A 14,922-nucleotide genomic window follows, 5' to 3' on the forward strand; every position below is an offset into this window, starting at 1 on the left:
TTGGGCTTCTTGGAATTTTTTATTTCTTGCCAGTAACACTAACCTATAGTACTTTCAGACTTTATCTGCTCTGGGAGAATCTGTACCAAACTGTTAAGCACTGAAATTTCCCATTAGCTGTAAAAGGATCTATTCATTAAATGGCTTATATGGCACTTTTGTTTGTTCTTCTGTGGTCAGAATTTTTGATCAGCAGATTGGTTAAGTCTTCTGGACTTTCAGAATGGAATCTGCAGGCTGTTGTATATGTAAGCATTTGTGTATCTGTAAATGGTGTCTGGACAGACAGTATACCTCTTTCTACATGTGTATGCCTCCAATTAAGATGTAGTACAGGGGTACCTGGGTGGCTCAGTGGGTGAAAGCCTCTGCCTTCGGCTCAGGTATGATCTCAGAGTCCTGGGATCGAGCCCTGCATCAGGCTCTCTGCTCACCGGGGAGCCTGCTTCTCCCTCTATCTCCGCGTGCCCCTCTGCCTACTTGTGATCTCTGTCAAATAAATAAATAAAATCTTAAAAAAAAAATGTAGTACAATTTCTGTACAAGGCTGCCCAAATGATTGTGTTAAATACCTTGTCACACCCCTGGATTTTAATGCAAATCTGTCCTTGAGACACAGGAAAATAGAAAATTACTTCTTTTGCACTAGTGTCTCAGAAATCCAAAGGATGTGTTTGGGAGGAAATCTGGCTATTTAACAGCTTTCCTGTGACAGTAAAACCAAAACCATGTCTCCCTTGATATACTCCAGCAATTTGGATTAACTCTGTCTTATTTTAGGTTAGTTTGGATTAGGGAAAGCTATTCATTGATTTTAAATTAAGACCCCAGTTACGGTGACCCCTATGAAGTGGACTTGAAATCATAATCACCTTTAACCCTCTGGTTAGGGGGAGATGTATAATAATTTTCCCACTGTCATTGGTATGTTCTTGTTTGATAGAACACCAATACTCCCCGTATACTTCATAACTCAAGACTTGAATTTCAGAAAGTGAACCTGAAGTTGGTATTTTTTAAATATTAATTTTGTTGATTTAACACAAAACTAACAGTTATTTATCAAGATTAAATAATGTATTAGACAGGAAGCTTCCATTGTGGGTGACAAAAATCCATCTCCCTGGGGCGCCTGGGTGGCTCAGTGGGTTAAGGCCTCTGCCTTCAGCTCAGGCATGATCCCAGAGTCCTGGGATCGAGCCCCACATCGGGCTCTCTGCTCTGCGGGGAGCCTGCTTTCTCCTCTCTCCTCTCTCTCTGCCTGGTGTTGTGAGCTCTGTCAAATAAATAAAAAAAATCTTAAAAAAAAAAAAATCCATCTCCCACTAGTTTAAGCAGAATTTATTGACTTCTATAACTAAAGTCCAGGGGCATTTGAATTAAAATGGGCTTTATTTAGAGTCTGAGGGTATTTCCAGAACTCTGTCTCCTCCCACCTTTCAACTCTGTCTCTCTTTGTGTTAATGCGAGAGGGCTACAGTACCTCCAGGTTTACTTCCCAGGATCTCAGCAACCATAGTAAAAAGAGAGCCATTTCTTCCTCCAGAAGCATCAGTATTTCGTCTCCCTGTCAGACTTATCAATCACCCTGGTCCTGTAGCTGGGGTGGAATATATGGATTGGCTTGGCACAGACAGCACCCTTACCTCCTGACTCTGAAGCCACACCTAAAACTGTCTGAAATAGAAGATGAATAGATCCCCAAAAGACATACCCAGAGATAGTCTTACCTGAAGAATGGCGTGCCAGAACAAGAGTCTGCTACAGCCAGTATTCCCTTTTTTTTTTTTTTAAGATTTTATTTATTTATTTATTTGACAGAGATCACAAGTAGGCAGAGAGGCAGGCAGAGAGAGAGGAGGAAACAGGCTGCCCACGGAGCAGAGAGCCCGATGTGGGGCTCGACCCCAGGACCCTGGGATCATGACCTGAACTGAAGGCAGAGGCTTTAACCAACTGCACCACCGAGGTGTCCCGCTACAGCCAGTATTTCTGTTTAACATTTTATTTATTTTTGGGAGGGAGGGAGAGAGAGCGAGAGAAGGAGCATGAGCTGAGGGAGAGAGAAAATCTCAAGCGGGCTCTGGACTGAGTGTGGAGCTTGACAGGGTCCCAATCCCAGGACCCTGTAATCATGACCTGAGCTGAAATCAAGAGTTGGCAACCTAACTGACTGAGCCACCCAGGCACCCCTACAGCCAGTATTTCTAAAACGCAAATCAGTTCTATTTCAACATCTGAGTCATATATATTGAGTAAGATTAAGCCACAGGTAGGAAGTATGACTATATAGATAGGAGTATTGTTTCAGATACCAGTTTACAAGGAGTAGTACATCAAAATGCCAGTTTTCCCACTGCTGTCATCTTTTTCTCCATGATCCTATCCAGGATCCCACACTGCTTTCATCTGTATTCTCTGACCATTCTGTCTTTCCTTATAACCTTTTGTTGTAAGGAAATAATAACCTTTTGAAGAGTACAAATGGTTATTATATAGATTGTGCCTCAGTTTGAATTTGTCTGATGTTTTCTCATTGGGGGAAGAGTAATGTAGAGTAAGGGTGTGCCCCTCTCAGTGCATCATCTCAGGAGGCCCATCAGGGTGCCATGTTTCATTACTGGTGATATTGACATTGATCCCTTGGTTAATGGTGTCTACTAGGTTTCTTTATGGTAAATTTATTTGTGGGAAGAAACTTGGAGACTGTGCAAATACCATTTTTCATCATACTTCCATGAATTTTACCATACACTGATGAATTTTGCCTGCAACAATTATTACTGTGGTGTTTACCAAATGATTTTCTGTTTCCATCCTTCCTACTCTGTTTATTAATTGAAATTCTACTGTATCAAAGAGCTATCTTTCTCTCTTGTTTACTTATTCCATTATTTATTTAGATCAGTATGGATTTCTGAGTATTAATTTTACTCTGTGGGTTCTAATCCATTATTATCATTATTTAGTTGCTCAGATTGTCCCAGATTTGGCAATTGGTAGTTAGCTCCTTCAAGCTGAGCCCTTTTGAAATGCTCCTATCATTTTTTGAGCACTTCCTTAACTTTCTGGCGCCATAAGATATTCCAGAAGAATCTACTTTACCTCCATCAGCCCTGAAATTATTTTGTTTCTCTGAGAAATGGTGGTTCCTCTTATTAGAGAATAGTATCTAGAAACAAAGAATCTGGTCACTAGGAGTGCTCATTACTAACTGAGGTGTCTTTGCTTCTAGGCCCTGTCAGTGGGCAGAGCTGGAAAAATCTACATACGTAGATATATGCACCTACGTATGTCTTTAAAAATCATGAGTTTTCCCACTGATTCTAACCCATCTCCAGAAGCTTCCTCCTCATCTCCTTATTTGTGATTTCTTTCTCTGACAGTGAGAAACATGTCTATTATTATTATAATGTCTTTACCTATTCAGTTCTAGAATACACATAAAATAATTTCAGAACTGCTAACTCGTATTTCTGATTTTTAAAAAAAAATACGAACTACAATATTTGTTTATAGTTCTTTTTGTCTTTAGAGTTAAAATAGTTAAAATACCATTTTCCACTTAGGTTAGTTTTCCTCCTTACCCTGCAGTATGGCTATGTTACTTACATATAGGATTTTTATAACAAGCATTTTGACAACATTTGGCAGCTAATGACCTTCAGTGACCTGATGTGACCAGGAGTCAGTGTCAGAAGGGATAAATTGGTCCTCACTGGGAAAAAAAACCTAGTGGACCATGTAGCTATTCCCACCATAAGGGCCTTGCAAATCTAAGTACACTTAGATTGTGGACTGCTGTATTTATACCTATATTATATTTTTATATATTTTAGTTATATCCCCTGAAGTAGTCTAAAACTGGAGTTTACAAGTTTTCCTGTAAGAGTTTGAAAGTTGGGGGTCACCTGGGTGACTCCTTCAGTTAAGCATCTGCCTTTAGCTCAGGTCATGATCTTGGGGTCCTGGGCTTGAGCACTGTGTCAAACTCCCTGCTGAGCAGGGAATTCGCTTCTCCTTCTGCCCCTCCTCTGCTCATTCTTGCATGCTCACTCACTCTCTCAAATAAATAAGTAAAAATCTTCTTTTAAAAAAAGAAAGCTTTGAAAGTTAGTATTTATTTAATATTATAAAGTATTTAAAGGCATTTATTCAGTCAACAGAAGAAAACTACATAATTTTTAAGTGTAAGTAGTATTTTAATATTTTATATCTATACAGTTCTTTGCATGGTAGTACAGATCATTAAAATGACTGGGCAAGCTGAAACCATGCAAAACAAACTTAATGACTGAGAAAAAATTAGGATTTTTCCCATGATTTTTATAAGTTTTTGTCAAAACTTTAAAAATTTCTGTTTATAAATGCATAAGAAAATGAAAAATAATGAAATGATGTTTAGTGCACTGCAATTTAAAACATTAAAAATGGAGAACTGGGGCACCTGGGTGGCTCAGTTGGTTAACCAACTGCCTTTAGCTCGGGTCATGATCCCCAGGGACCTGGGATCCAGCCCCAACATCAGGCTCCCTGCTCAGTGGGAAGCCTGCTTCTCCCTCTCCCACTCCCCTGCATGTGTTCCCTTTCTCATTGTGTGTATCTCTCTCTGTCAAATAAATAAATAAAATCTAAAAAAAAACAAAAAACAAAAAAACCCAAAAACTAAAGTGTCATATTTCTTTATAAAATAACTTACCAAGACTAGTTGGTCTGAACCGTGTTTGTCCTCTTGATGTGAAACTTGTAATATGGAACAAGCATCATTTCTTTGTCTTGGCAAATTATCATACTCTTTTCTGAGTGTGGATTAGCTTTCAGGTTTTCATCTCTGGAACATTTGGTATCACGAAGTATGTCTGTGAGTTCCTTCAATGTGAAGTATTTTTCCTTTGTCACTTCCTCTGGGCCATCTTCATCCTTTATTCACAACCACTTTCCTCCTTTATGGATAAGCTCACCTTCACCAGGTTCCTCTGGCTGCACATCTTGAGTCTTTTGAATGGCAACAGGGTCACCATTCCTGCAGTCAGCGATTTTCTTCTGTAACTTGACACTCAGTTTGAATTTTACTTTCAGTGATACTACTTTTTGTTAGGCTAGGTTGCATTTTGATCTTGGCCAGTTTTTTCTTAATTACCCCTTTTTATAAAATGTTACAAGGGTTTATCAGCGAGAGACAAGGAGACAACTACAGCTATAAGCTTCGTTGTCTGTGCCTGAACTGAATAACATATATGCTTCGACTAGTCACCAACAAACTTTGGAAAGTGATGTGATGGATTACGGATCATGATGGGCATCTGGTTTTATGTAGTGATATGTTGACAGAAGAGCAGCCAGTAACGTTTGTGCTTTCTGCAGTTACAGTTAACATACCACAGTAACTGAAGTCTGTTTGTCTGAACCCTGCCAGGTGAGGCCTGTCTGTGCTAGAACTCTGAAAGTGCCCGACTCTTTTTCAGCAATTGTATTTCCCCTATTTTATACGATCTGGGAAATTAAAATATTTTATGTCATAAAAATAAATGATACAACATTTTCTTTTAGTCCCTTCTTATCCATCCCCTTCCTCCCGAGGTCTGTTTAGTTTTTTAGGGTAGGGCAGATAGTAGTGTTTCTCTGGGACTGTCAGTCTAGGAACCTCGGTACTAAGTTTGGCTTGGTTTAGGGTCAATGAAAGTTTTCATACTAAATCACACTTTGTTTCTCCTCTTAGATTGATATAGAAATCAATGGCGATGCAGTGGATCTTCACATGAAGTTGGGTGACAATGGGGAAGCTTTCTTTGTGGAGGAGACTGAAGAGGAATATGTAAGTTCTAGTAGGCTACATCTGCTCTTCACATCGTATTCAGGCCTCCAGGACCTTTCCCAAAACAGAAATGTTCAGCAGTTTTCATGGTTATAGAGGTGATTGTTACAGGTTAAAAAAGCTTTAGTTTTAGGCTGAAAAACTAAGCTGTGAGGAAGGAGCTAGAGGAGTGAGGAACTTTTCTCCCCACCAAGTGTCAGGGTACAGAGAACGTGCAGAATACCTTTGCACTTGCTCTTTTTCTGTCTTTAATGAGCTTTCTTATTTAATATCTGGTAGCATTTACACCTTGACTTGAATATGTTCAGTTCTACCTAAATAATGAAGGCATATCTCTGCAGGCTGTGTGTCGTACAAGTGTGACCTTTAAACTTGGGAAATGTATTTACCATTTTGGTTAGGGTTGTTGGATCTCTAACCTTGAATAGTCTTGAGAACTAGTTTATTATGTCTCAAGAAATTTAATTAGCCTGTATCTTTTTTTTTTTTAGCCTGTATCTTTTTAAATGATTATAGCATGTTTGGCTTCTTTCAGTAAAATAGCACAGTTTGTTCTCTCCCCCAACCACACCCCACATATCTACTGATGTGAATGATCGTAAGCTGTTCTTGATGGAGTTATTGTGGATCTTAGAAGAGGCTTCGTTACAGCTTTTATCATAAAGAATAAAATCTCAGCAAAATGATAACCTTCAAGTTACTAAAGATACAGGACTACTTTTCGGGGTTTTGAAGATGAACTTCATGTTGGATGTCATAAATTGACAGAGAAAAACATCACTAAAAAATAATAGAATGAGATTGTTCATCATTTTTAGAAGCCAACAATTTAGATACCAATATGTAAAGCAGCATTACAAAGCATGATTATGAAAGGGAACCTTTCTAGACCAGTATTCTTTCTAGTACCTTAATTACTTGTTTTTTTATTACCTCATTCATGTTTACTTGGTGTAAACAAAATTTTTCCTCATCAGAGACTGAAGCAAAAAGGAGAAGGAAACAATAAATGAATTATCACATGAATAAAATATTTTTTATGTGTTCCTTAAAATTATGTGTGTTTCAGAAGAGTGATAGATTAGGTTTTGTATAAATCAACAAGTGAAAGGACTGGGTTACTGATAGTTTGTTACCTGGTTCTTGTGGTCAGCTCTGATGATTCCATTTATAACTATGCTTAGCAAGGTTAACTTGCAGAGTGTCAAGTTTCTACCCTTTTTTCCCCTAATCCATGTATCATCAAATTGTTTAGATTTTCTTTAGAATAGTGTGCTCTTTAAAATTTAAAAAAAAAAAGTTGGGGGGATGCCTGGGTGCCTCATTCGTTAGGCGTCTGGCTTCTGCTTGGGTCATGGTCCTAGGATGGAGCCCCGTGTCAGGGCTCCCCGCTCAGCGGGAAGTCTGCTTCTCCCTCTCCCACTCCCCCTGCTTGTGTTCCCTCTGTTGTTGTGTGTCTGTCAAAAAATAATAATAATAAAATAAATCTTTAAAATTAAAGCAAAAAAAGTTAATTTATCCAACAGCATTGGAATTACTACTCAGTGTCACATACTATGAATATAACATGCCCCCACTCTCCAGGACTTTACAGTTTTAAAGGGAATAAATGTTACCAAAACCCATCTGTCTTCCATTTATTTACATTTTTGCTTCTCTTAAACTTGGTTCATCTAAACTTTATATTGTTAAATCCTTTTCAAGCCTGTAGTTCTAGATCTGTCCCTCCCTGTCCTTTTAATAGTTGTCCAGTCATCCATAGTTGGATGCACCACAGTTTAACCATTCTTGTTCTGACAGAGATTTAGGTTGTTTCGTTCCCCCCCGACCCCCCAACCCCAGCTCCATAAACTGCAAACAGTGCTACAACAGAACTAGGAAATGCCACCAGAGACAAAACAGCTTTTAAGAAGTACTAGTGAACTTATTTATAACAAGGACCATTGAATTAAAAGGCCCTGGATGTTAGAGGCCACAGCCTGTCACTGGAATGCTTATTTTCTTCTTTTGAATTCCTGAAAGGCTATATTGAATACGTTACAATTTTAAAATCTCTAATTTCATTTGTTAACAGGGTATTATCTATCTTAATCACCTTCTTCCACCCTCATTTAATTTAGCAAACACAAATTTTACTGTAGATCCTCACTTCATTATCTGTCCTGCTGCCACCATCTGATGGGGTGTTCCTGATCCCTGCCTTCTGCTTTATCCTGTTGCTGTATTTTGTAAGTTCTTGACAAAGTGCCTTGTACTGTCTCCTTGGAATGCTGCCATTACTTTGAACTTCCCATTGCAGAGAATTTAATTGGCTATGCTTTAACTTTAGTTTTCATGGCTTTGTGCTAATTTGGTTTTCAGTTCCTTCAAATGCATTCAGTTACATGGGCCAGATGAACTGTTTGTGCCAGGTAAAGATCTTTCAGAGTAGAGGGGGCAGTGACTTCGTTCAGTGTGACACTCTTACTTGGGGACTGTGTATTCTTTCTACCACTGTGAATTTCGATACACAAAGACTTTGTTACCGTTTTTGATTCACTGTCCACTTTGTCATGGACAATTTTTCTTTCTTCATGTTCTTTTTAAGGAAAAGCTCCCTGCTTACCTTGCCACCTCACCAATTCCTACTGAAGACCAGTTCTTTAAAGATATTGATGCCCCTTTGGAGAAATCTGGTGGAAATGAAAGATCATCTCAGAGTTCAGACATCTCACACATCTTGGAAACAGAAACGGTTTTCACTTCAAGTTCTGTGAAAAAGAAAAAACGAAGGAGAAAGAAATGCAAACAGGATAGTAAGAAGGAAGACCAGACTGCTTCCGCTGCTGCAGAGGATACCATGGATGTGGAAATGAGCTCTGATGATGACAAGGGGGCCCAGTCAGCAAGGTAGGGCTCTCTCTGCAGGTGCTGGTCATGTGCACACGCTGTGGACAGAGCTCAGGTCCAGCTGGTTGCTGTTGTTTCTTCCATGGAGCTGTAGTGTGAGGTTTAGACTTGTTTTTCCTGTGGAATCAGTGGAAGAGGCATTTTCTTTTTTCCTTTCTGCTATTCTATAAAATTTGCCATCAAACATCCTGCTGTGGTATTAAAATATCACTTGAAGCAGACTAGCAGTGTGTGTCTTTCCATCTAGTAGGTTTCCAAAACCCCAAATGAATTGTAAGTCACAAAGAAGTGACTTGGCCCTTGGGCAGCCTTTGGTGTATATCCTTACTTGGCATCTTGGTATCTCATCTGTTTCTGAGAGGTTGAGAGTTGTTGTTTAGAGTTTATCATCAAAACATTCCTAGTAAGTTGAAGAGGAAAGGAGGATTTTTGTTATTTTGGCTTTTTTAAAGTGAGAAATCTTGATTACCTCTTACTTACCAGCTCAGTAGAAGATCTTAAAATATATGCCAGTTGTCAAGTCAACAAGTGCCTAGGGTTTAAAAGGTAACAGTTGGGGGTAGAACATGTATTTTTTTGTTCAAGATTTTGATTTTTAAAAGGTTATCTTAGATCTGTTCCACTCAGTGGTTGCTCTGGCACTGGAAAAGGACCATATGTGTATCAGCAGGGTGGTTTACTTTATTGATGAGCATTGGACAGGAAGTTGCTGCCCATAAGTGACCCTAAAGTTCTGCCTACAGTTCTTCCAAGATCCACCAGAAAGGATGCTGAAGTAACACTTTTGCCCTCAAAGTTTATTGATGTGTGTCTTTTATTATAACATAATTGAGCAAAGCTTAGAATTCTTTTTTTTTTTTAATTTTATTTATTTGAGAGAGAGCGAGACAGAGAGCTCAAGTGAGAGATAGAGAGAATCTAAAGCAGTCTCTGCACTGAGCCCAATGTGGGGTTTGATCCCATAACCATGAGATCATGACTGAAGCCAAAACCAAGAGTCAGAAGCTTAACTAGCTGAGCCACCTTGGCACCCCAAAACTTAGAATTCTTGAACAATCTGCAGCTTCAATTTAGGAAATTAAAACATTTCTAAAACATGTGCAGAGTTGCCTACTAAATGCACAAGAATCGTTATTCTAAAAGATTTTGTACATGAGCGTTGTAAATGAATGCATTACAAAAATACTGGCACATGCCTCACTTTTCCAGATCGTGCAAAAGGCTGCATCAGCCAGATCTGTCAGAGTCCTGATTTGGTCGGCAGTTAGATTGTCCACTCTCTCTCCAAGCCAGAATCTTACTTGCATGGGAAGCAGGCATGTCAGAATGCATACAAATTAGGGTGTTGTAATAATTTTTATGAGCTTAGTGGCTTGTTTTTTCTTTAGATTACCATGGATCATAGATACCGCCACTTGGAGGAACTCTTTCCTAAAATTTCCCTAAAATGAGATCTGCTTAATTATGTAGCCAGCAGAAAATTAGGACTTTTAAAAAAGGACAAAATGTGACAGTCATGGGAATTCAGGTCAGATGTATACGGAAATAAATGCTGAGCTGAAAGGTAGAAGACTAGGCCTGTTCTGTTTTTGATTGTGGAACAAAAGCTACTTGATCACTCTTGTCTGGGACTTTGTTTCTTTTTTAATTCTTTTTTAAGATTTATTTATTATTTGAGAGAGTGAGCAGGGAGAAGGGAGGGAAGCAGACTCCCCGATGAGCATGGAGCCTAGCACAGGGCTCTATCTCAGGATCCTGAGATTATGACCTGAGCCAAAATCAAGAGTCAGACCTTAAACCGACTGACCCACCCAGGCGCCCCTGGGCCTGTTTCTTAATCTATGAAGTAAGAGAATTGAACTACATGGTTGGTAAGGCCCCTTCCAGCTCAGCATCTAGATTCTAAAATAATTGGGGGAAAGATATTGAGGGTCAAAAGTATTAACAGCATGTTAAACAGGTCGAAGAATCAGAAAAAGAATAGAAAGTCAACTGCTTTTGCAGTTGTGCAAGGTAGGAATTAGGTGGGGTTGGGAAGTTTGCAGCTTTCAGATCTTTTTTTAGTATATGTGCTGCCGAAGCGAGCACTGCAGCTTTCAGATCTTTTATCCTCCTCAGGCCTCTACACTTAGGAAAGAAGTTCTGTGTCCAGACAAATACCTAAAGTTATTTTTTTTCTTAAAGATTTTATTTATTTGAGAGAGAACGTGCACATGCAAGCACAAGCTCAGGGGGAGGGGTGTGGAGGGATTTAGGGAGAAGCAGATTCCACTCTGAGCAGGGAGCCCCACTCCGACTCCGACTCTGACTCAGGGTTCAATCCTAGGCTCCTAAAATCATGACCTGAGCTGAAGGCAGACGCTTAACCAACTGACACCCAGGCACCCCCTAAAATTGGTTTTTATTTTATTTTGATAAATAACATTCTGAAATGGGACAAGTGGTAAATTTCCAACTAAAGATGAACAGCTGGGGCCCACAGTGCTTCTGAGGGATGTTTTCAAGGTTATATGGCAAGTTTGTTACATTAACTATGCAAATTCAAGAAAACCAGAGGGTGAATTAATTAAAACGTTATTAGCATTAGTTCATCCTCCTATAGTTCTGAGGTCTCCATGAATCTTAAAAGCATTTATCGTGCTTTTGTATCATCATTATATCATCATTGTATCATTCTTAGATAATTCTTGGCCCAAAGAAAAATAAGTTCTGTATGTTTTTAAGAGTTTTTAGGATATTTTTGACAAGCACCATAGCTCGTTTTCAGCTCATAGTCTTGTATTTGCTGTAATATACAGGAGAGTGTAGTGAAAGAACAAGGGCTTACTTGTTTTGAATTCAACCACTTACTAGTTCTTTGATTTACTAAATTTCTCTGGATCCTTGATCAGATATAGGATAGTCTTCCTTGGATTTGTAAGATTGAATGAAATATACATAATGCCTTAGTTTTCCTCTTCTGACCTTTGAATCAATTACCTTGAAGGGCTGTAAAAACGAATTTTAATTCACATCTTCTTTTCTGTTCTTCCTGTTTATCCCACACTTAAGTAGTGATGGCGGTAGTGTATGGTAGGTGGCATGAGTGAATCCCCCTTCTCCTTCCTATTTTCCTTTTAGTTATTAATCACTTGGCCTTCTTCATTTGTATCATCTAAACATGTGTCAGTAGATTTGGGGATATTTTTAAGCTGACATAATAATGAAATTGTTCATGACTTTGTTTTTTGCCTTTCACAGAGGATCTTCAAATGCTTCCTTAAAGGAAGATGAATATAAGGAACCTTTGCTCTTCCATTCTGGGGATCACTACCCCTTATCTGATGGAGACTGGTCCCCTTTAGACAAGTAAGTATTTTCAAGATTTCTCAGTTCCTGTCATATGACAGTAATAATATTTCTCATTTCTCTCATGCAAGAGAACTGAATGAATATGTACTTGTGACATGAATATGTACCTTTCCTCTCAATAATTATTTTGTTCCTAAACTTGATCTGACTTATGCTCACAGCGTTGGTTAGTGTAGATCTGCATAATCAGCATAGAATTTGGCCCTCTACAATTCTTAAATTCTAATCTTAAAGTGTCAACTATTAACTGTAACTATGGATAATGTGAAGAAACATGCAGTCACACTTTGTTCTTTGTTCAAATCCAGTTTCTCTTATGTATTATGTTAATTTAACCCATCTCTGTGTGCAGTTCATCTCTTGTAAAATTACCTTTCTCATTGATTTCTTGTGAGAATCAGTGGGATGATGCGTATAAAGCATTTGCAGAGAACCCAGCAAGTCCTCAGTAGATACTGGTTGGTGTTTTTATTATTATTAAAGAACTCAAATGGAAGAAGTAATTGATATTCCCTTCAATAGAGTCTTTATATTGGCAGGATAAAGTTGGTATGTTCAAACTTATATTTTAATTTGTTGAGCTCAGCAAGACGGAAGTTCACAGAGTTAAAAGGCATCACATTTCTTTATCCTGTGTTTACAGTCCCTATTCCCCAGGAGCAGTGTGTCCTAAGAGTGATTCAGAGCTGGAAGTGAAACCTGCTGAGAGTCTGCTCAGATCTGAGTCCCACATGGAGTGGACGTGGGGTGGGTTCCCAGAGTCTACCAAGGTACTAATGTTTTCTTGCCTGTGGAGTATGTCCAGTTGAAAACCTGTGAGGTGTCTCTGTCATTGGGTAAAGTGGGGAGGGGTGATTTCTGAGCCAGTGCACCTGAATATAAATGATGGTATTGCCCTCATGTGGTCACATGAGGAAATCCAAAGTTAACATTTTTTGTAACTGCACTAGAAGGAATCCAGCATTATTTTGTGTGTTCTATTTAGTAAATAATCTTGATTATTAGTTAACATTTTAATAAGAAACATTTAAAAGGTACCTAAAGAAAACTAAAATTTCCACACTTAAGTTTTAAATAAGAAATGGACTTTATGAAAGCTTTTTCAATTTTTATTTTCACTTCTTCACAGATCATAATGAAAGAATTGGTAAGATACATTACTTGAGAGAGAAAATATTTAGACCCTCTAAGTTTTTTTTAATACATGTTTTGCTTATATGCGTGATTTGCATTGAGATTTGACTACCCACTTTACACTGTTAACAGAGCCTTGAGGTATAGTCCAAGCAGGGCTAAATTTTCACATGGCACACAAGTTTTTCTCCCTGAAAATGAATATTCTTCCTCTTAGCATCTAAAACTTGTCCTATTTCCTTAGTCTTCTCTGGTGATTAACTCTTCATAGTATAGCAGTTTGAAATAGAACTCTTTTGTAGATACCATGATACTGAACAAAATGTAGTTATTAGTTTTTCCACATATTAATTATGAAATATCTCACACATACAAAATCATGTATTAACTAAATGTGTTGTTACAAATAAAATGCATTCAATTACCTGCATCCAGCTTAAGAAATAGATTTTAACAAACACTTTTGAAGGTAGTTTAATTTTTAAACAAACTTTTTTTTAGGTCAGCAAAAGAGAGAGATCTGACCATCATCCTAGGACAGCTACAATTACACCATCAGAAAATACCCATTTTCGGGTAATTCCCAGTGAGGACAACCTCATAAGTGAAGTTGAGAAAGATGCTTCCATGGGAGAAACGGTCTGTACCATAGTGAAACCCAAACCCAGAGCCCTGTGTAAGCAGATAAGCAGTGCAACTTCTGCTGCAGAACTTCTTGAACCTCCCCTGGAGCAGCCTCAGATTTCATCTATGTTAGATGCAGACCACCTTCCTAACCCATCATTGGTGGAGGCCCCCTCAGAATCAAAACCTGCAGTGAAAGTAGACTCACCATCAAAGAAGAAAGGTAAGCATTTGTTTGATTTGGCATCAGGTACTGTAAATTTAGAGAAGTTATTTCTGTATTTCAAATACAGAAATACTTTGTATTTATACTCCCCTGACCAGACCTAGCACACACTGTGAGAGTTGCTTGTTTAATAGGGCTTCCCCACTGCACTACGGATTCCACTGGAGCAAGACTCTCACTTTCTTTCTCCCTGCTCCCTCCCAACTGCTCCTGCTCAGTACACCCTTGGGAGGCATTTACTGAAAAAAATTAATGAGCATGTTCAAATCAGTTAATCCATAAAATTAACCATTTTATTGACACAGTATGCCAATAAAGTGAAGTGGAATCCCCCGAATATTATATGTTCAAAAAGAAAAAATTGGGTGAGAGAAAAATGTTTTCACCTGAAACATCTCTAAGGTTAGTTGAAGACAAATTAATTACTTTTTTCCAGTAACATGGGAAATAAATGTATGCTTAATTTTAGTATGTTTTCTTTCATTGATAATTGCCCTCTGAAACATAAAAGATTGGGTCTGACTCTTGGCTCAATAGCTCTCTCACTTTTGGAATACAGGTTTAATAAATCAGAACATTCTTACCATTTAAAAATACAAAGTTGTCCATTGACAGTTTTTAGTTCAGTAAGAGCCAGAACATACTCTCTGAACACTGGCTTGAACCCTATTTTTTTAGAGAAATAAAACCTTACCTAAAAATTGAAAATACACTCAAGGTTAAATTATCACAAATTGACCTAATAAATAATGACTACAGGTGTGGACCTTCAGAGTCACTTGGAAATAATTTATTTAGTCAGTTAAGAGAAAGACAAATGTATGATTTCAGTTGTATGTGGAATTTAAGAAACAGATGAACATAGGGGAAGAGAAGGAAAAAT

General features: G+C 38.3%; 1 protein-coding gene across 5 annotated transcripts in view; it reads left to right on the forward strand.

Moving 5' to 3' along the window:
• The window catches only part of LPIN2 (lipin 2), a 93,964-nt gene that overhangs the window by 60,077 nt on the left and 18,965 nt on the right, over positions 1 to 14,922 (forward strand). For all 5 annotated transcript variants that reach the window (XM_046024069.1, XM_046024071.1, XM_046024070.1 and 2 more), the window contains exons 3-7: positions 5,720 to 5,815; positions 8,403 to 8,704; positions 11,945 to 12,052; positions 12,699 to 12,825; positions 13,691 to 14,036. In XM_046024069.1, the coding sequence (XP_045880025.1) occupies positions 5,720 to 5,815; positions 8,403 to 8,704; positions 11,945 to 12,052; positions 12,699 to 12,825; positions 13,691 to 14,036 (979 nt within the window). The remainder of the gene's footprint in view (positions 1 to 5,719; positions 5,816 to 8,402; positions 8,705 to 11,944; positions 12,053 to 12,698; positions 12,826 to 13,690; positions 14,037 to 14,922) is intronic.

This window comes from Meles meles, chromosome 12 (assembly GCF_922984935.1).
Source record: "Meles meles chromosome 12, mMelMel3.1 paternal haplotype, whole genome shotgun sequence".
Taxonomy (NCBI): domain Eukaryota; kingdom Metazoa; phylum Chordata; class Mammalia; order Carnivora; family Mustelidae; genus Meles; species Meles meles.